Source organism: Corapipo altera, unplaced genomic scaffold (assembly GCF_003945725.1).
Source record: "Corapipo altera isolate COAL_440 unplaced genomic scaffold, ASM394572v1 52, whole genome shotgun sequence".
Taxonomy (NCBI): Eukaryota; Metazoa; Chordata; class Aves; order Passeriformes; family Pipridae; genus Corapipo; species Corapipo altera.
In genome coordinates, this window is record NW_020884930.1 from 4,589,136 (window position 1) to 4,611,174 (window position 22,039).

At 41.3% G+C, this 22,039-nt stretch overlaps 1 protein-coding gene across 2 annotated transcripts; it reads right to left on the reverse strand.

Annotated features, from left to right (window-relative positions):
* Positions 1-11,786: 11,786 nt before the first annotated feature.
* On the reverse strand, positions 11,787-20,685 carry GEM (GTP binding protein overexpressed in skeletal muscle). 2 transcript variants are annotated; one of them, XM_027659179.1, is made up of 5 exons: positions 20,542-20,685; positions 18,494-18,836; positions 15,303-15,379; positions 14,610-14,814; positions 11,787-13,004 (listed from the first exon to the last, which is right to left on the reverse strand). In XM_027659179.1, the coding sequence occupies exons 2-5, from the start codon at positions 18,825-18,827 to the stop codon at positions 12,727-12,729; spliced, it is 894 nt and encodes a 297-aa protein (XP_027514980.1). In that variant the 5' UTR covers positions 18,828-18,836; positions 20,542-20,685; the 3' UTR covers positions 11,787-12,726. The 2 variants fall into 2 exon arrangements, with proteins under 2 accessions (XP_027514980.1, XP_027514981.1); XM_027659180.1 differs by having other exon boundaries at positions 20,537-20,685.
* Positions 20,686-22,039: the final 1,354 nt, after the last annotated feature.

The following is a 22,039-nucleotide window of genomic DNA, read 5'->3' on the forward strand; positions in this document are numbered from 1 at the left end:
AAACCAGCATCAATAAAGCATTAAAACTCATTGTTAATGATTCTAAGTAAATATAATAAGGGGAGGGAATTGAACTTTCTTGGAAATATGTTGATTTGAAGTACATACACATAGAATAATCGTGTTCAACCATTAGTTGAATATGAATGAGCAGTACTTTCAACATGGAGTATTAGTTTCAAAATAGCAAGAATTCACAGCAGCAAAACCAAATTAACTTTCACAAATTCCTGATGTCATTTTAGCCCTCCTTTACATGACAAGTGCAGAATAACTCAAGTCAGTATGTCAGAAGTCAGAGCCATATGAATGAGTCTCACATTTGTCTTTCAGATAGTAGTATCTCTGCTCGCAAGTCCAATTATTAGGAGGTGCAGTGTGTTATTTGAAATGCAAATATAGAAATGTAAGGTAGTTAATATGCTTCATTGAATGCCTCTATTTTTTAAAGCCACTGGAAGAGGTGAGGCTTCTCATACCCAGTGTCTTTCTCTGGTTGAAATAGTTTTCCAGGCACAGAGCAACTGCTTATAGGTTGCAACCATACAGGAAAAAAAAATCTCCCATGTCAAATTCATTACAAAGTCCAGAAACACTTAAGGCTTTACAACAGTCATAACAGGGTGCCACAGATAAAATCATGAGAACAAACTCAGCAATGTGAGTGGTTCCTTGAGCCAGCTATTTCTCTGAGTAAATCCAACAAAGAAAAGGCAAATGTCCAGGTGTTCATTGTGTGAATCATTGTTCAGTGAGTCGGTTTTTCCAGGAACAACTCTTCTCATATCATTAGTCACATCCTTTTCACTCTTTCCATTTATCAGGTCTGTCATTTGTCCCTCACTCCTTTTTCATTTTTTCTTTTTGGCTTTTCCTGGTTTCAGTTCAGCTGATGTCTCGCCATGTACCTGATGCTACCTCACATCTCAATAAATCCACACCAGAGCTTGGGCAGAGATCTCCCAAGCTCATTTCATTTATAGTTAGATGTGGCCATCCTCAAAGCAGGAGGAAGTTGAATCAGCAGCACACCTGACTCTGATTAACAGCACACCTTGACCTTCATTCCCAGAGGATCTGCTTGAAGGGCTTGGTCAGCCCCATCCTTTCAGAAGTTGCCTCACACATGTGATGCTCTCAGCCATGCTCCCCACCTCCTCAGGTAAGGAAGTCTGACCTCTCCTCCTGCACACAGACAGACCACACTGCCTTGCCTTTTTCATCACTGAGAGAAGAGGCCTGCTGAGAAGTTCCTTATTTGCTGCCATTAGGTCCTGGTCCCTGTTAGATGCTGAGCTAATGCTGTTAAACTCACAGGTTATTAAACTTGCCCAGGTCAAGATGATAGATTTTAGTTTCCCTATTTCTTCTTGCAAGCAATGACATAATGGAATCAAATGGCTCTTCTGGAATAAACGAGGCATATTCTAGAGATTACTTGTGTTTACTCTACATTTGAAGACCTCCAAAGGAGATTAAAATTTGAACTCCATACTGAAGCACAAGAAAATTAACTTTCTTTCAGTGTGCTGGTGTCCTCTAGCTAATTTTCATTATGTCTTAGGTAGCATATGCATTATAAGTTATGAACTGTATACTTCAAAATTACTTTTTTCCTTATACATGCAGAAGAAGCAGTTTTGTTACCTCTTCCGTTCATTACTCAATACATATAAAGACATGTCGCCAATTTGCACAGCTCAAAATATATAACACGCTGTAAAATCTTTTCTCAGCTACAGTCTTTTTGCAAAGCATAGTAGTATTATAACAACCATTAAGCTGGCAGGCTGACACTATTTTTTTAATCACACATGTATGTAATTGCAGATGGCCATAGGACCTCTGAAGCAGATGATCTTAGAGCAGTCTATCATCTGGATGTATGTGCCCACCTGTAGGACACTAAAATAGGCATGATAAAACAAACAAGTCTCTAGGGTTTTATTTATCACTGTGATCACAAATTCTGCTCTCTGAACTGGTACATATAGCAGTCATTGGATGAGAATCAGAAAAAAGCCCAGGAGCAAAGTCCAGAGATCAAGACTCCTCCTTCAAACTGAAGCAAGACTCAGGTGCTCTTCATTTCTCCTCTCATCAGACATCACAACCAGGCAATCCCTTCAGATCCTGAGGGATCTGTGGCTCTGGGTCCCAGGTGTAGGGACAAACACTTTCCTAGCACCATCCAAACCCCAGAGCTCAGGTAGATGCTCATGTTCAGCCCTGTGCTTAGTCTTCCCTGGTCCCCAGCACTGTGAAGCTCACTGCTTCACCTCCTCACCTCCTAGGTTTGCCCTCCTGTGGTTTTTCACTGGCCCTGTTAGCTGGGTCAGGAATAAAGCCTGGAGCTTTGGGCTTGGATTTTGCTCCATGTGCTTGAGCGAAAAAGCTCAGCAGTGTTTAAGCTTTTTATTATATCTGGTTCTCAACTTCTTTATTAAAAACTACTATAACAATATCCACATAGTGCATATGCATATATGAAATATATATATAGTGACTGACTTATAATGCAAAGGCAAACCAAAATTCAGTGGACCGTACAGACAAATCTGCAGTGCCTAGGCAGTCACATGTCCCACTGCTCAGCCTGGAATCTGGAAAACTTGCCTTTGAAGGAACACATGTTTCGAAACCAGCACAAATGACTGGAAACTGATGCTGTGTGTGTCCCTCCCTCCCACCTGCCCAACTTTGAATACAGACTTGATTTCTGCTTTCCTGGCTCTCACTTTGTCCTGGCTGTGTAAAATCAGCAACAGAACACCAGTCCAACACCCTCATCTCAAGTCTGATGACTCGTCTTAAAGGGTAGGATTTATTGTTGCCATGTTAAAACAAACCTAAGAAATGCAGAGCTTACCCAGTGAAGACAGAACTGTTTCAGCTTTATAGTTTATAATCAACCACCGGCTAGTTCTTCTGGGATGGGTTAAAAAAATTATGCTTTTTCCCTGAGCAGGGATAAGTCAATCCTGGCTTATTTTCACCTTGGTGTTAGCTCTTCTCTTCCCCACATAGACAATATTCGTACTGCCATTGCTTTACATCACAAGATGGAACTTTTACAGCCTGATAAGATACCAAGTGTTCCCTTGTACGTAGCATCTCTTATAAGTACTTGTACTGGCAAATGTAATAGCAATAAAAGCAGCAAGCTTCAGCTCATCAAGAATTTTTCCTGATACTTGAGTTCCCAGAGCATGTTTCCCTAAATAATATGTGCTTTTTGAATATTGAATTGACTTCCTTGAAGCCACTGACAAGAGTAGGAAGAGATAGCAAGGAACTGAATATTTGCATAGACTTTAACTAGCAATGAAGGTACTTTATGTCCAAATATCAAACTCTGTTCTCATTTTAGCACTCATTCTTTTCAGAGGAACTTCAAGATGGTCATAAATGTGGTTCCTGATGGAAAAATTGTCACAAATCAGTTCACAGATATTCACAGAATATTCCGAGTTGAAAGGGACCCCAGAGATCATCGAGTCCAACTCATAAGTGAATGGTCCATGGGGATTGAACCCATGACCTTGGCATTATTAACACCATGCTCTATTACCTCTCATCTCAGCAGGCCCATGAGGTTTGGTTGCAGCTATGTTTTCCATTGAAAGTATTATGAACTTCCAGAGAAGTGCTAAAAGTGGAGTCAAACCTTCTAGGGATCTGTCTATTTCATTTCAAATTTCACATCAAATTACATGGCTCACCTGATAAACCTGAATCAATGCTGACACTGACTTTTATTGGAAGGAATTTACATGCATTATAGGCCAAGCCAAGCATAAATAATTTCATTTATTTCACTTACCTACTTTGGTAATCAAGACCTAGTCATATGGCTGAACCATTAGAAGACAAGGCCTATGGTCTGCAAGAGAGGAGGGTGCACATTTTGTGTTGCAGCCACCTACAAGGAATGTTATTTAAAGTACTAATTCCTGTGCTCAGAATAGAAAATATCAGAAATACTGCATAATTTTTACTCCACCACATAATTTTTACTCCTGCCAGTGGTGTATGACCAGCTTTTGTTGGCACACCATACACAAGCTGGGACCTCAAGGGACTGTTTCTATGACTAAATAACTGTGGTATTGGCCTATCAGTGTATGTACTTTGTGTTCACTTCTGTACTTCCAAAGACTGCAGTGCAACCATTTTAGCTCTTTCTCTGTCTCACTTGTGACTTATATGGAAATGCCTCCCTGAACATACACCTCTGCTTGACATTTATGGAAACTCCATGACTTAATGCCTTCCCTCATCTCCCACCTTAAAGCCTCAAATGTGCCTCTACTTCATTACCTTTCAAGTTATAAGGACAGTCAGTAGGATAAATTCTTCAGTTCAGAGATACCTCTGCCTTTTGGATCTCAAGGTCAGTGCAGCCAGAGGATGAACCAGTACTTTTAACACTGCAGTGCCCATGAGAAGAGATGCTGTGGTGCTGGCCTGTGCTGGTACCGATAGCCATCTTAGGCTCCAGGGATCCAGGACCAGCAAAGCTGAAACTAAATGCTGTGCATTCAGGGGTTAAATTTCATTGTCAAATACAACAGAAAACAGAACAGACTTCCTCTTTATAAGCCCAAACACAAGGTTAAAGGTTTCACCAAGAAACAGAAGGGCAAAGCCATTTCCTTTTACCCATGACTCCAGCAAGGTCTTGTGATTGGCTGGGCTTGGGCCAGAGCAGCACCTTGTGTCTGCTCTCAAGTTTGCATTTCCTTTCTGTAGGTACTACCCAGACCATATCCCCAGCACGGGTACGGAAGGGCAGGGCTGAGCAAACAAAAGCCCTGGCACCCAGCAAGCTCAACTGCCACAAGTTGGAATCTCCTCCCAGTCCAAAGGGAGACCAGCATACTTTGCAGCTCATCTATAAAACAAAAATGAGCCTAGTGAAGAACACTTTGCCTGAATTTCTTCGTTTTAATGGATCTTCTCTAAGTGCTGAGTGAACCTAGTAGTTCATGGGATAGTGAATAAATTGCATCAATTACTGGTTAATGATACATTTACGTTTAGATAAGCATTATAGGAGTTCCAAGTATTTTGCAGACATGGATTAATCCAGTTTTGCAAGATCTGTAAGAAAAACAATCTCCTTTCCACAAAAGTGGTGCTGCCATTAATTTCAAGAATTCAAAAACCATAATTCAGGTCCAAAATACCATGTTAGGCTTAAAAAGGTCTTAATGAGAAAACCAATATGAATTAATGTCTTTTTATTCACCTTTTGTTGTGTGACTCACAATGTTTCAACACATTTATAAAGATTAGAGAGGTTTCTTTGAACAAAAGGAAACTTCTCACATGTTCATAAACTTGTAGAAGTTATCAAAAAAAATGAGGCAGTTTCAACACAGTCTGTTCAGAAGATAAAAATATAACTTTGTCTGAACTTTCTGTGTGCTTTTCAAATAAATAAGTGCACTATTTGGAATTACAAAGGTAATTATCTTTTCGTAGTCTGGACCACAAGTTATAAAAGAGGTTGCCTGTACAACCTAAATGGAAAATTACGCTTGCATGGAAATTTTATTTTTCTTCATCCAACATACCTCCAGTTCTGAGTAGTTCAGAGAAAAGTCTATGCTTATTCTTAATACAATATCTTGTTTCCCTGTGTGCCAAAGTGCAGGACATTTCCAGGCCCCCACTCGTGGGAGATAGGAGCACACCTTAAAGGAAGTGGCAGATGGACCAGGTGAAACCACGACATGGTTCCTTTTCATGCAGAAGGATGACATAACTTCTTACTCACAAGCAAAGCAACAGATCACTTTTTGGCACTTAGTCCTTTCTTGATTCAATAAAAAGGACACTGTCTCATCCTCAGAATGCCACTAGTGTGAGTAACATCAGCTGCACTACTTGCTTGAGCAAAAATCTGCAAGTGTGTTTGGATTAGGCATCCATCTTCCTCCTCTTTGTATGACACAATCCCAAACACTGGTAGGGGTAACAGTGCTGCCCTTTACAAACTTGTCACCTATTTTAAGGTTTCAATAGAAGATATTTATCTGCAAGAAGGTCTCGATCTGATAATACTTATGAAGACAAGTTTTGTTGCACTTAGAATGTAGGAGTTGTATCCTGTGGCCAAACATATGTATTTAAATCCCTAATTAGGACAAAAGCTGTGGATCAAAAATCAGTCATTTTCAAACTAATGCAAGAAAGAGATGCTCAGTGCATTTAAATGGAGTGTAGTTAACAAAAAAAACTATTTTTGATGATGAAGGATCTCATAAAACCAAGTCAGTGAGTAAAAAGATAGCAGGTGAGCAGTCACAGTTCACTGTGGTCTGAACATAGTGTGTAACTGCAGCCAAATATGCCAAAAAAAATGAGACATAATCAAAAAGTGTTCTGAAAGCAGAAAAGAAAAGTATGTTTTATCAGTCTCTAAAACCTAGCATCTACAGTAGAATGAGCTGCAGCCTCTGTCTCTCAAGCAGCAAAGCATTAGAAAAGGAACAGAGAAGGGCAACAAACTCAGTTAAGTGGTTCGAGCAGCTGCCTTAGGGGAAATACTAACAGGTTTGGGACTTTTCAGTGTGGAGAGGAGAAAGTTGAGGGTGAAATGATGGATAATTTCAGTTTCACAAAGCTAGTGAGAGAAAGTGAGAGAAAAACTGCTGTTCATAAGATGATATTCCTAAACAGCATCTCCTATTGCCACTTTCCCTTCCCTTCTCAGAGAGAGCACAGGGCTGGAAGTGCCACAGGTCCAAAGTAGTTGGGCATTTCTTCTCTCTGTGTCCTTAGATTCTTTTTTGATAATTACCCAGGGGCAGTCTGAAGTCCATAAACCAAGGAATATGAATTTGCTTTGCCAAAAATATCAGAGGATGGATTTCTGTATGGGTAGAGCACTGCGACGTGAGAGAGGCATATTTATTCCATTACCTCTCTAAACTGCAGGCTTATTTACTGCAAGCTTTTTCCACACTTTCTCTACCAACATTCTAAGGAGTTCCTGGGACGTGGACAGGAGTTCAGCATGCTCCTGCTAAGGTGCTTTGCATTTATTGATAGATTGTGTCAGTACAGCTGCACTGGGCACCTCCATTCCCTGGGCTTCATCAGCTAGGCACACCATCCCAGCCACAGCACCAACGCCAGTGCAGCTTCTTCTGTCAAAGTCCATGTACCAAAGGATTTTACACACATCCTAGTGGGGCTGGGTGACTTCCAAATACTACTGCTGGCAAAAATTCTGCCATGGGTACTAAGGTAGCATCCCAGCTCCAATGGCAGCCATTTATGACACAAGATTGCATCAAGGGGAAGAGGAAAACCTTAAAACACAGAAGACTGAAAGTATAGTTAAAAAGGAACTAAAATGATATTACAGTGGGAAAGCTTGAGAACATCCTACTGGGCATCTCTCTGGGATTCGACAGTATTTAGAGAGGGAATACATCCTGAGCAACGTTAGAGTAGAGCTGTGAATTGTAGAAATACACACACACTACTGAAAGCCACAGGTAGACACAGAAACAGCATCCTGGCCATGTCAAAATTATTGAGGTTCATACTTAGTTCAGTGGAAGTTAAACCACTAAGCAATTCAGTGAAACACAATAGCATCAGAGACCTCAGCAGACCTGGAAGTCTGGTCACCATGCTCCCCCTCACCCCTGCCTGGGAGAGCTGCCTGCCCAGTGCCTTCCCATTGCTCCTCCCAGCTCTCTCACTGCTAACTGGGCCTCAGGGGGGCAATGCCAGGTCCAGTGAGGAATGTGGCACCCTGGGCTCACTATACCCACCAAGAGAGCAGTGCAAGAGGGAAGAAATGCTAGTCCTGCATGCAGTAAGGACAGATGCAGGAGTTGAAGTCAGGCATCCTTAAGTGTAACCATGTAACAGTCTGAATTTTCTTATTGAAAATTCCCACCTCCCTTTCTCCTGTTGTCCCAAAGAGTAGTCAAAGTTTGGCTCTGGGCAACCTGTGTCTAGCAGGATGCTTTTGAGTGCACACATGCAGAGTATCAGCTTAGAAATGACTGTTACTTAAAAAATAATTGGATTTTAAAATTATCCATGCATAAAATTCAGAACTTGGAGGAAGTATGTTACACTAATCATTTTCTTAGCAAATTATTAACCAGGTTACAGGTGGCACTGTAAAGTGAGCCACACAGGACTCATGTGCTCTTTTGAGGGTGCGTTGTTCTCACTGTCTGACAAAAGGGAACCTGTTGCAGCACAACTGCTAAAATCGTAAGTAGTTAGTACATTGAATATCAGTGTCTCTAGGCAAAAAAACACTACTTTGATGATCTTACATACATGATTACAGAGGATAAAGGCAGAATACTGCAGGCTCCTGTGTGAGGTGGTCCCTGAGAGAGGAGGTTGGACTCACTGCAACACCTGTGGGAGATTTCTGGAGTGAGAACACCAGAAGGAGAGGGCAGGTGGGGGGATTGTCAGGCTGCACACTAACATAATGGAATTTCTTGTTGTAGCATATGTTGGGATTCACCGTATTTTCTGCAGCCATTCTTACCCTGCATCCAGTCCCTACATCTAACCCATGGTCCCTTCTGAAAGCAACCTCACTGAACCACAACTGGTGGGGACTGCAGGCAAGATGAGCAGTTCTCATTAAATATTACTTAATGCACCTGGAAGCCACATCTGATAAATACCTGAGGTGTGCTGAATACCATCAGAGCCCACAGCATTTGACCTTGTAACTGAGGAATGCTTAGTCCACAAAAGAGAGCCTGAGGAGGACCAGCCTCACAGCTCTCATGAGCATTTATCTCATACATTTGTGGGTCAGGCACAGGAATGATTTAAGCAATGCATTCAGCTCTAAAGTCTTCAGAGGTGTTGCAAAGCGTGAGTTGTAGGGTTCATTTTTGAAGATTCAATAACTTATTAATCCAGGGATCTCTTCAGTACCTTGCCTCTTCTCTGGGTGCAACAGCTTTCTCTAAAAAAACCTTCCCAGAGAGAAAGAAGAGCTGTAGCTGATTATAAAGACAATACTGCAGAGAACTCAGCTGCTTCCTTCCTCTGCAGCACCTCTCTGTAGATCTCATTATCATCACCAGGACTGATGCTGTCAGAAGCCCTTTGTCCCATTTCTATCTCAAGTCCTAACAGCCTCAGGGAGAGAACTCTGGTCTTTAAAGCTTTCCAAGGGGTTGATGTTGAAAGGCTTGAATATGTGAGGGTTAAATCCACAGTACATCCATTGATTTAATTGAAAATTTCTCTATTTTAGCTGACTATATTTTATCAATAATTCGCCCACATTCAAAAGCATGTAACACCCTGCAAATCCACATAGTGCCATAATAACGAATAATTCTTTAGTGTGATTTTTTTGTCCCAAAGCATAAGTAAACCTTTCTTCTTGCAGTTTGTCTGTCACAATTAAATTAATTAAGCTGGACATACCCAGTAATTCCACTTGCAGATCTGATCTATCTTCTTGAAAAGAGTTTTTTATAACAGTTAGTGCACTATAATTGGCATTTTGTGTGTTCTTGGACTCTTTTTCTATATTTATTTTATTTTATTTGGACTCCGTGAGTTTTGCCATTTTGGCCTTGGTGTGCTCATTGCTATGACTCACGTATTCCACAGCTACTGCCAGATCTCTGGGTCCAGTATTGTAGTTATTGCATTAGGATCTGTCATTATAGCCCTGACTTAATAAATAGCCAGAACAGTGATTAGAATTGCTGATTGATCTGTTCCGTGGTTTTGGACATTCACATCTGAGATGAACAGAGGGATTTTCAGCATTTCAGATTAAATTACTTTTAATCAGTCATTCCAGGTATACTAGCTGTCATATATATATATGTATATATATATAACTATATATATAGTAAGAGTTGCTGTATTTGGTAACCTGGTGATGATCAACTAAAACCATGATTCAGATTCATCTCATAAGCTTCAAAGGAGAGCCCCAGCTCTTCCTCCATTCCCACCTCACAGATCACAGCAGATGATTGCAGTCTCCTTCAGGTGAAACTCACAGTGTCCTTCAGGAGTTAATCTCAAGCATTGCAGTCCCAGGTGGACAATTAATCTACAGAATGAGATTAGACTGAGTCCAAAGCAAAAAAAAACCCTGAAATGTGCAGAGTATGGATACTCAGCACCAGCTCTCTCACTCCACATCCAGAGGTCGGAGAGTGTAAATGGTGTTTGAGTGAACTGAAGCAACAGCTCCATGGAGCGGATGCTGCTGCTGGTGTTTCTTCATCCCACAGCTTCCCCTGCGCTCTCCCTGAAAGCTCAGGGCAAGCCAGGAGCCTGCAGGGTGAACCAAGAGGGTCAGTGAGAGGATGACTGGGACACGCAAGGTGGAAGCATATCTTTAAACTGTTTTGGTCCAAAGGCAGTGCTGAGCCTTTCAGAGCAGCAGCCCCCAAAGACAGAATTGCAGTGGTATCTGCTCACCATAACCACAGGAAAAACAAGGTGATACATCATGCCCAACACATGGTTCTTTATAGCAACTTGTGACAGCTCTGGGGAATGGCCCTATCACATCGTTTTTTTCTTTTTAAAATCACGTTTTAGAAGGAATTTTCATTATCCTGGAAGGAATGGAAAGAGATAAGTGAGGGCATGAAAACTTACTAGGTAACTCCAAATTTTTATGATGCCATCTATGCATCAAGTGATGCTATGAACACAGATGGGTTTTATCCCTAAAGGCTGTATGATCAATATGGACATTTTACATTTCTTCGAAATCTATTTAGTTCAGATTTGTAGCTTGACTGATATAGAATAGGCTAAAGAAACATGCTGGTTGCATAGAGCTATACTTTGAATTCTTAAATATAATCTTAAAAATTTCTTTAATCTGTGTAATTTTTTTCCATTCTTGAATGGGGAAAAGGTTCTGAGAGTTTAAAAGTCCTGAAAACTAAATTCTCTAGACTTCTCGGGGCTGACCTTAGGTTGCATGCCAACAGCTCAAAAGCATTAATTCAAAATTCAGCAACATGCCTGTGCTCTTTTCAAAAAGTTTTGTTTTCTGTTCTTGTCAACACTTTATTCTAGATTAGGAGTACCCTTCCAGGGAGTTCTCATTAGCACAGAGTCATACGGCAGTGTGAGCTTTTACCCCTAGAGAACTGTTAGAAGTCATCCACTCAGCAGAGGCAATTCTGGGCAAACACTCAGCAAGCTCACTCCTTTCCAGAGCATTTTGTGCATGATAGCTGTGCAGCTCAAAATAAGAAATCCAGTTTTCACCGTATTAGTGTTTCATCTTGTTGCCTTCATCATCAAGGAAGATGAGCTGCCAGGCTGGAGACTTGGCTTTTCTGAACCATATGCCGACAAAGTGTAATGACTGTGCCTCTAACCAGCACAGTCGAGAGGAAAATAGCACAGTTACACCCAACAGGAAATGAGGATTAGGATGCACCATGCCAGCTACCTGCTTTCTGTCCCCAAATGTAGCATTTCACTTCTCTCCAAAATTGAGGTAATGGTACTCATCTACATTTCTAAAGTGTTTCCAGGCTAAAGGCCAACTATCTTTTATAGGAATGATTTATTTTTAACTCTGTCACCACAATCCCATTTCTATCAGAGGGATACTGTGACTTTGAGTCTCCAGGTGATTCTTGCCTTGCGATCCTAAGTTGCCGAGTAGCCTGCGTTTAGAGATGTAAGGAATCCTCACTGCATTTCTCAAGTAGCAATTTCGCCCAGCATTCAAAATATTTTCTCTACTTGAAAACATTCTTAGGCATTTCCCACTGAGGCTCAAAGACATTCATATATTTTATTTATTTTATTAGAAGGCATGTAAGTAAAAACTTGCATATCTGAAAAAAGATATTAGATAGAAAACAGTAATAAAATTAACATTATTATTTTAAGAAAATTGGTAATAAATACATTTCCTCTCAACATTAAAATGCTTGTTATTTTGCACAACAATAAATACAGCATAGCTCTGGCATGGAGAAAGGCCAAGACTGGATACTAGAAGTCCATGTGGTTTCATAAAAAATCTCAGGTGATTTATAAAGGTTTGGCATCCTGCACTTGATGCACTTTGATACAACTTGCACTTTTAATTTTACTATGATTTTTAAACAGTCCCATAATATTAAAATATGAGAGGAAAATTTGTTTGATTATAGGATTTTTCCTTTAAATATTTTCAGAGTAAAGATGTGTAAACTCACTGAAACTAATCCTCAATAAAAAAAAAACCAAACAGGTATCTTGGTGGCTATTCTACTAAAATGCACTTTTTTCAGCTGTGAGTGCCCAAGTCTGACCAGCCAACTAGCAAGGGGCCAATCCCCAGTCAGTTCTTCAATTCTTTACACAGTTTTAAAGAGGAAATATTAATAAGAGAGAGAGTAAAGACAGTAGTATTCACTTCCCAAGTCATGGCATTCAAGGTTCTTATACTATTATCCAAAAGTGAGAGGAGAAAGAATAGGTATTCCAGAACAGTTCCCAGCATAATTTTGGGTCATTCTGGTCTATATGTTACTTTTAAAACTACTGGGAAAAAAAAAGGAAGAGAGATATTTCCATACACTGTGCTGTTCTTATGCCAGCACATATCATCATAATCACAACTGTGAACCTAAGTCACTGATAGCCCAATCTAATATAGATTGATTGATTGTCCCATGACAAAATTAGATAATGTCCATAAAATGCCACAAGCTCTGGCAGAGTCCAGCACTCTTAAAGTACTGATAGGTCATGGCAAGACTTGGACTTGAGTTTGAAGGCCATGTTCTTGTTGTTCTTGGCAACTATTTTGCCCCAAAAACGCCTGGCTTTCTTGGGGATACTCTCTCTCCTCTTCTGTAGCGCCAGTCGCTTCTCATTCTTTTCCTTGCTATCCCTCCGGAGCCGGACTTGCCGCACGATGCCTTCAAACAGCTCTTTTACGTTGTGCTGCACAGCTGCTGAGGTCTCGATGAACTTGCAGTCAAACACAACAGCGCAGGCTCGTCCCTCTGCAAAATTGCAAGGTGGATATGTCACAGCGGGTCACGAGCCCCAGGGGCAGCAGGAGCGGAAGTGGAACAACAAGCTGCCATGTGTGGAGGAGTCAGAGTCATCAGGGAATTCCTCAAGCTTAATATAGGCCCAGATAAGTCTTTAATCACCTCGTGCTGCCTGTTAGCCCATGATTCATCTGCTCTGTGTCACAGTGCCTTCCCAGAGAGGGAGGGACAAATCCCCTCCTGGAAAAGCCCAGCCCCTCCTGTTGGCTGCAAAGGAAGCTGGGACTGACCGACTTAAGCTGAGACACCAAAGACTGGAAGGCTCAAAACCACGTGGTCATCTTAGATGTAGGCTCCCTCAAGCTGCATTTAAGGGTGACCTGCAGGCATGCAGCACAGCATAGGAGGTAGGGCACCATCCTCCTCCATGGGCTGTGGGTGTAAACAGGGGGCTGGGGACAGTAGCAACTTTGGTGTGAACAGACTTACATACAAAACCCTTAATAAAGGCAGAACTATGTCTGTGGCTTTAGGGGTGCATCTGAAATCATAGCTCTTACCCTCAGTTACGTGAACCTAAGCTAAGCTAAACCTGACCGCTGTCTTTCACACAGAAGCCAATTCATGCTGCCTTCTGGCATGCTGTGAACTCATTGACAGGACCACTAAAGAGACATGAATTCATCTGCCATCTTTCAAAAGAACTTTCAATATAGGCAGAGAGGAACGAGAACCATCCCTGTGCTTTCTATGAACTCCTCAGTTCAAACTCTTCACTTGGGGCAACCATGACAAGAGCCAGAGGAACTGTGCACATACCCAGAGACAAAAACTAGTCTAGCTCAGTTGGGAAACAGAAGCGCAGAACAGCTGAAGAGAGAAGAAAATGTCAAAACAGAGGAACCCATGTTTCTGATGCACTGAGATCACACTGTTGTGTGTTATGTTGTGTCACCTAAGCCTTGGGGAAGGCTCTCCAGGAAGAACTGGTTGCAGATGTCGAGAGTCAGCAGCAGCATTCTCAGCAGTCTCTCCATTCCTATTTATGGGCTTAATGGTAATTCGTTTGTTTGCAGCCAAGGGAAGGCTGTTTTAGTATCCCAAAGCAAGGCAGCAAGGAGACCTCTCTTAAAAGGCTGCACACTCCCTGCTCAGACTAGCAAAACAAAGGTTGAGAGGGAATTTTATTTTGTCAGTGAGGACAGAGAACAGGTTATAAAGAAGAGAGTCTTTGTCAGCAGAATAAAGGGGGCTAAACTCATTATATGCAAGTATGTATTCAGAATCCAAAGGGTTTCCAGCTACTGGAGAAATCACACACTGCAGTGGTCTTACACTAGGAGCTGGAAGGAAAGCAATTCAAGCTGCTTTTGTGGTGGTACTTAATAAATATAGAAAAGGGATTATCTGACATATAACAGCGTTACCAAGAGAGGCTTAAGGATGTGGCAGACCCCACCCAGTACTCTGTCCTGTGTTCCAGTCCTCTGTTGTTTTACTGCTCTTTTATTGCCCAGTCCTGATCACAGTGTACTCCGTCAGCCAGAGTTTGCCCAAAAGCTACCAGATGACGTTTAATGTTTATGTTGGGTTTATGCTTATCATTTTCCTTACCTGCCACTGAAACTTCACGGCACCTGACAAGGTCACTTTTGTTGCCAACCAAAATAATGGGGATATCCTCTTTCTGGCGTGCTCTGCGGAGTTGTATTCTGAGTTCAGAGGCCTTTTCAAAGCTTGCTCGGTCTGTGATGGAGTAGACAATCAAGTAGGCATCTCCCACTTGCATGCAGTGGTCCCGAATCCATTCTCCCTCACGCTGTTCAAATGAAATGGTCAGACATTGTTATGCCCAGAGCAGGTTTTACTTAGAAAGTAAAACATTAGAGAATCCAAATACATTCCTGCTGTAAACTGTAATGGGTATGGTTTGAATCACAGTTGTACTAAAAGTAATTCCAAAGTGGTGATAGTATGAATACTTCACGATGAAGGAGCGCAAAACCTGCCCCACATAATTCATTGTGCTGGAATGAACATGGTCTGGAATTAACATGGTCTGGAAAAAAGCTTGAATGTTTTGTTTTATCATTGAAAAGATGAAGAAGACTTGCACTTCTCAGGCTCACACTGCAGAGCCATTAGGCATGCTTGCCTTGATGTGAGGGTGGCATTAATCCTATATTTTCCCTGATTTTACTGTATGGAAAACACGTATTTTCTTTCCCAAAAGATACCTACTTTTGATATTAGCAGTCATTCATATGCACTTTTCTTTCAGTGTTTGACTAGAACAAATTGAAGTACCTTATTATCCCACATGTCGAGTAGTATAATGGTTGCACTTTCCCCATCCACCATCAGGGTTCTTTCATATGTGTCTTCTATAAAAAAAAAAGCAGAAAGGTTGGTAATGTATTATTTTGTGGCATCGTGTACATTACAAAAAAACAAGCAGTTGAATATGGGTAACTTGTTCACAGTTAAAGTTATTGAGCCAAATTTTAGGCTGGCTCACATTCAGTTCTTTCCTCATTTCCATCAGCACTGAACCTGCACTCTGTTCATTACTGGTTGTCTTACTTTCCATGATATATGAAGGAGGCTGAAAGATCAGGAAACAAAATGTTCATTATTTTGGCTGATATTCTCTTTATCTTATGTGGGAGAGAGAAAATAAAACCAGTGGAAGAAATAACCAAAGGCTGAACATTTGCCCCATGGGAGCTGCAGAGTCCAGTGAGGCTGAGTAATGGAAAATATTTGCTTTCGCTTTAGCATAGACAGTTTACGGGTGAACAGTCACTACTGCTGAGAGCAATACAGTCAACAGCCTACCAAGCAATGGGGACAGGGTGTGTGAGACAACAGCTGTTGAGTTTCGGGAGACTGAGACTTCTGTTGCACCCTACTTCTCTCCCATTTCTCAGTTTCCCATATTACCTTTGATGTCAAATAGCAAAAGAATCAACAAACAAAACAATCAACAAACAAAAAAAAGAAGGTCAGTTATTTTGTACTGAGGCCACAAAAATTCATATGTGGCAAAATTCTGCCTAGATCTGAGGAGGCCGTTCCCACTCTGGAAGGGTTGAATTTTAATCACCCCTTGCTGTGAAATCTCAGTCTAGCTTCTGCTTCAAGTACTAATCTCTCTTCTCTTCCACAGAGTCAGGGACATTTGAATGAGCGATAAGGGAGTTGGACCCATTTCTAACCTTACATTACTGGTCAGTGAAAAAAGCCAGTCTTAGGGCTTCTGAACATACCAGCCCTCTAACTAGCATTTGAAGGATCTGCCCTAGCCACGCTTGTAGATAGGACTGTGTCTAACCTGTGCTTCATAATACTTCTGCAGGGCATTGATGGAGTGAACTTTCCCCTAAATTGTAATCAGTCTTTCTGCAAAGCCGTGAAAAAGAATGAGCAAAAAATATTACACATTCAAAATAAAAATCAAATAGAACCCGTGCTTGAAACAGCTTAAAATGGCAAGATTAAAAAGACAGAGCTAATCACTAGGAGTGGTTTCCCTTGCAGGACCCAATACCATGACATCTGTGCTTGTGGGTTAGCTTCATCTTGCAGTCACTAGCAAAGCCTATCCATAAAAGTAGCTGTACTCCTCCATGAGCTGGCCACCCCGAAACTATCCCCTCTTGTAATAAAATTTCAAGTTTGCAAGCCAAAGTTTGGGGAATCGTTTCTTCAAGTAACTGAGCATCTGTGAGAGAATAAGCTCCATGTACACCAGAAGACAACATCCGAAAGGCTCCTTCTCCACTCTGTTGCACACGGAGAAAGTACAAATAGGTACTCCTAGAAAATACTATGCCTAAATAGTCATATTCAGCACTGATTTGCACCTCGATCAATCCTAAAGAACTTTCACAGAACATAAAACACACTGAAAGTGAGGTCTTAGTTCATGTTGTGCTTATTTTGAAGCTGACACTAAAAATGGAGAGATGTAACAACAGCAGTACCTCAGCAGAGCTGGCCTTGAAAATCTGTCACTGCTACACTCCAAGCAATGTTGCTGGGAGTGCGATGGAAAGAGGAAACCACACGGCTTCACATGAAGGAGAAGAAAACTGCCTGACAGGGGTGTGCTAAGCAAATCAGCTGCACTTTCTGACTGTTTGCCCCACAGACCTACTCTATGTCATTCCTTTAGCACTAGGAAAACTTTTATCAGAGATACTCCAGGCTGAGAAGCTGGTGGGACTACAGGAAAAGGTGATGGCAGAAGCTGAAGGCAGAGCACACCTAAATCCATGAACTTCAAATCCTCCAAAGGCATGAAGATCTGTGCCCCCAGTCTGAGACAGCAAGCAGGGAAAACATGAGTCTGACCCTTCTGATGCTGGGCTGTATTAAATCCTGGGCAAAACCTCCCCCAAATGGGGAGTTAAAGATAAAAAAAAAAGCTGTCCAGCCTATGCCACACTGAAGACTGGAAGAGAAGCCCAGAAACTCTCTGTGTTAGCACTGGCACCATTGCACCAAGGGAGTACAGGCAGGAGAAGGAAGGGATATTGGAGAGACAAAGAAAGTCCTGCATACTTGCAGATAAGCAAAACCAGGCAACAAACTGCATGTCCCCTGAAAGCAAGAGTGACCGAATCCTTAGAGCCACTGCAGATTTCTGTGGCAGCACAATGTTTCCACATCAACATCCATCACACAATATAGCTCAGGACTTGGTGCCACAGCTTCACCTTCTGCATGATCTGATCTTTCAGAATAAAGAACACTTTGCAATCCTAAACAAAGCAGAGGAGGATAGCAAGGGGGAAGCATCAAAGAAAACCCTGTAGCTTGTGCCTTTTCCTCCGCAGTGGGCAATAAGAATTTTCCTGCTCTCTTAAAAGACCTTTATCTGTTTTCCCCCTGGGGGAACCTATGCTGTTCAAGTAACATGAAATGAGACTTTTACTCAAAATTTTATATATTTTTCTCAAACTCCATACAGCCTGTGCTGAGGCAATGTATTTATACAGAAAGGCTGAGATGACTTCTAATGGCAAATATTTTGGAGGTGACTTTTTCTCTATATATAATTCCTAAATATTTAATTCTTGTAGACCATGAGGACCTTCAGTTATTTTCTCTCCCACACAGAAAGATGGAGTCAGTCACGTGAAGCCAGTGGTGACACAAATGTTGGACCAGCAAGAAAGCTGAAGCAGCCTCTTGTATAGCATCATCACAGGCAGGAATGAGGCAGTTTCCAACAGGTATTTTGGAATGAAATAGCATGGGAATCTGCTTTGTTCTCTTTCAGGGGCTTTCAGTCATGGTTGGTATCTTACTTATCTCATTTTCCTTTCTTGTCTTCTTAAAAGAGATGCTTGATTTGAATTAGTTTTGATGATCAGATCCAAATGTTTATTACCTCTGTTTTTTATTAAATGGCCTCCGTTTCTTTTGTGCCAATTACTACTGGTAGAGCTGACTGAAAGCAAACACAAAGACCCCAGGACATAATTACCTACCTCCCAGCACCTCACAGTCGCTGTCAATGCTGTCATGCACCCCTGCAAAGATGTTGGCTAGCGAGGACTTCCCCACACTGTGCTCCCCAATCAGCACCACCCGGTAGCAGTTGCTGCCAGACTCAGAGGAGATGACAGAGTCAGACGACTCCGAGGACCAGCTCCTTCTGTAATATTCATCGGGACTGATGGTGTATCGCTTCTGTGGGTTGTACTCATTGGAATCTTTCTGGACTAGCAGACTCTTTCCATCAGCAGGGATGCTCCATCGCTGCTGCTGCTGGTGCAGACTGCTATTGTGGGTGCGACGCATGGTAACGTTGTTGAGAGTCATTTTGAACTCCTAGTGAGAAATAGGGAAATAACAATTGTTACCCACAAAACATTTAGAAATGCATTAATGCTCTCTTACAAACTTCAAGGCAGCACATCCTCTGTAGAGAAAAGTTAGCCTTTCTGCACTCTTTCATTCTTGCTAGTACACTAAGAAATACTACTCATTAGTGAGTCAGAGCGTAGAGATAATGCCACCCTCACATGCTAAATCCTATCTTGTTTAGCCTTTACAAGCTCACAGATATGCCAGCTGCAGCTCAGACCTGGAGAGAGGGAGGCATTGCTATGTCCCAGGAGAAGAAGGAAGGGGCAGTGCTCACCACACCTATTGTACACAGCAGCTGTAGGCCTGCTGAGAGACTGTCTATGGCAAAGGCAACACTCCCTATCCTTTGGCTTGACTGGAGGTAAACAGAGGCACTGGTCCCAGTTGTCTCCAACTGCCAATGCGACTAGGTGTATAGCATCTTTCTCACTGTCTCAGTTAAGAGCTGAAACTTTTGGGAAAGCAATAAGGCATCAGTCACTGCACTCTTAGAGAACCCTGTTATAAGAAAAGAGCCATGCAAGCAAGTCTTGCTATGATGGGGTGAGTCTGGATCTTGTCTGTAGCCAGGTAAACAAAGAATGATTCTGCCTCAGAAAGTGACTTTTTGGCTGGTAAGAGGGACAACACAGTGAACTCCAACAGCTCTTCTGAGGAGGTACAGGTTACAGCTGCTACAGGAGGTATCACTATCATTACTTTATAGGTATTAAATCAATAACCACTTTTACTGCACAATTAGTTAGATAGGTTCACTCTTCTTGTCTAAGTATAGCTCATAATTACATTTTACTCAACAAACTCTATTTTGCCTTGCTTGGAGGCAGAGAACAGTGATGTCATTCTCACAGGCCAACAGCTACCATTTTTAGGAAAGTTACTTTGATACATTCCAGCTCCCAAAGCGACCGTTATTTAGACATTTTGCTTTTTTGCCATATATCTCTGTTTCTTGGCTCTCTCTTCCACATTAGTAAATAGGATAATTGTCCATAAAATGCACCCAATCACTTTCAGGCTTCTGTAATAGGTGGTGAACAATAAAAAGTACACCAAAGCATCAAAGCATCATGCACAAATTACTATTCTTCTTCACACAAGACTGTCTGAAAACTTCTGTGAATAAGTGCCCAGAAGGACATAGGTTAAATTTACAGAAAAAGTACTATCTCAACTTATTACGGCATACACAATATTTTCTCTGTGATGTGCAGTAGTTCAGGGCAAAATGAGATTATACGCGTGGTCCTAGCCACGGTAACTTTGCTGGCAAGAAATATGTCTAAACTAGAAATCATGCACTAAGCAGAGGCTGCTTCACAAACAAAATTAAATATTTACTACAGTTGAATTTTAAAATGCATTTTTCCCCTGCAGTATCCCTATTGAAAAGATCAGATGAGAATAGCCAGCTTTGATTCAGTCAAACAACAAAGCATAACTCACAATCTGCAATAAACAGTCACTCACAAAACCATCACAAACACAAATATTTTATGATTTAGCCTCTAACTAATTACCATCCTTCATTAAACAAAGCCAAATGTGTCCCTGTCACACACTACCTTCCAGGTTCAAACTGGTTTCAATACCCCGTACTGCTTTAAGCTGCCTGGGTCTCCAGCACTTTCAGTAAAAGACTGAGTCAGAATCCACTCTGCCTTACTTGTGCCAGGCTCCTCCAGGCAGTCCAGTCTCTCGTTCACACTGCCCTTCTCTCTCAGTGGACTGTGGTGCACTGAGCTGCTCTGCCGAAGTAAATTCTCTCCTGCTTTGGGGCTGCCCCTTTAATTCTTTCTCAGCAAACCTGGTTTATATTAAGCCCATCTGATCAGAGACAGGGCTTTTCCGTGACGTGGTTGGCCTTTCTATACAACAGCCAGCCCCCAGCTGGGAGGAAGCAGACATGCAGAAGAGCAAAAACTTGCAAACAATCTCAAAAGACTCAAAATCATATGATTGCTTTAATATTGCCGGTAAAATAAACACATTTGTTTCTTCCATGATGAAAACAGGAAAGTGGAACAAAGCAAAATAATACATGCCATTTTGCCTCAGACAGTTTTTAATATATATGTTATCAAAATTAATGATGATTAAAAAGTTGCTTAAGTTTCATTAATGCATTAAATTCTCTAAATATATTATGTATCTCTGTCTGCAAAACACACTTAAGCCCCTGCTGGATAAAACATTTCTTCAGAATAAAATATCTGAATGTTATTTTGCAATTGTCTTAGAAGTAGTAATATTACTGGGGGGGGTGAATTGTTAGTTTGTTTGTTTGTTCATTTGTTTTTTAAAGCTCTGATGTTTACAAATCTATTTTTCTCTGTCAGCCTCAAAGTGACTGCACCCAATTTCCTGAACTGCTTAACCAGCTCTCACTTCTGCTGCAACCCTTTACTAGCAAGGGCTGGAAAAGACATAAAACTAGAAATTCAGTGTTAGTGCAGCTGGGTATTAGCAAAGATGATCAGAACACACAAACTCTGCACAAAGACACACAGTGTTGAGGCTGTCCACAGGAAAGATGAATATATGGTGTACATACCATAGACCCAGGGTGTGGTCCTTAAATTTTTATAGCCTCATAGCTGATTAGCAGAAGACATTTTGCCAGAAGGAAAAAAAATCCAAACTTGTAGTGTGTGACAAGTGTAACAACATACTTCTTGATTAACAAACGAAGAGTAAGAAACTGTCACAAAACTCCTTGGTAGGGCTATCACAACAAAAATTATATGTAAATACTGTAGTCAGCTGTCAATTATTCAGGCTCTGGATTAAGTATGATGACCTCAAAACCAAGCTCCTACAGCTTTCCTTTATGTTTACAATCTCCTTCTTACTTTATCAGTCCCTGAATCTAATAAGAACTAGTTCTTATCCTGCATGTAGAAAATCTGAACAACTTTGGTTTTGAGGAGGGGAAGAATTTTTTTTTCATGCTACAGGCAAGTAAGTCTTTAACTGATGATGTACCTTTATTGAAGGGAGCAATGATATGCAGAAAAGAACATCTCTTTCTGTGATTGTAGCCTAGCACATTCCTCTGCAGTAAAATGTTTTTTCTTCTGCAAAAAGCAGACCTTTACAAAATTGTTCAATTGAAATCTGCTTGCTTTGTTTCCCGTTTGACTTTACTGAATTCCTGTGTCTTT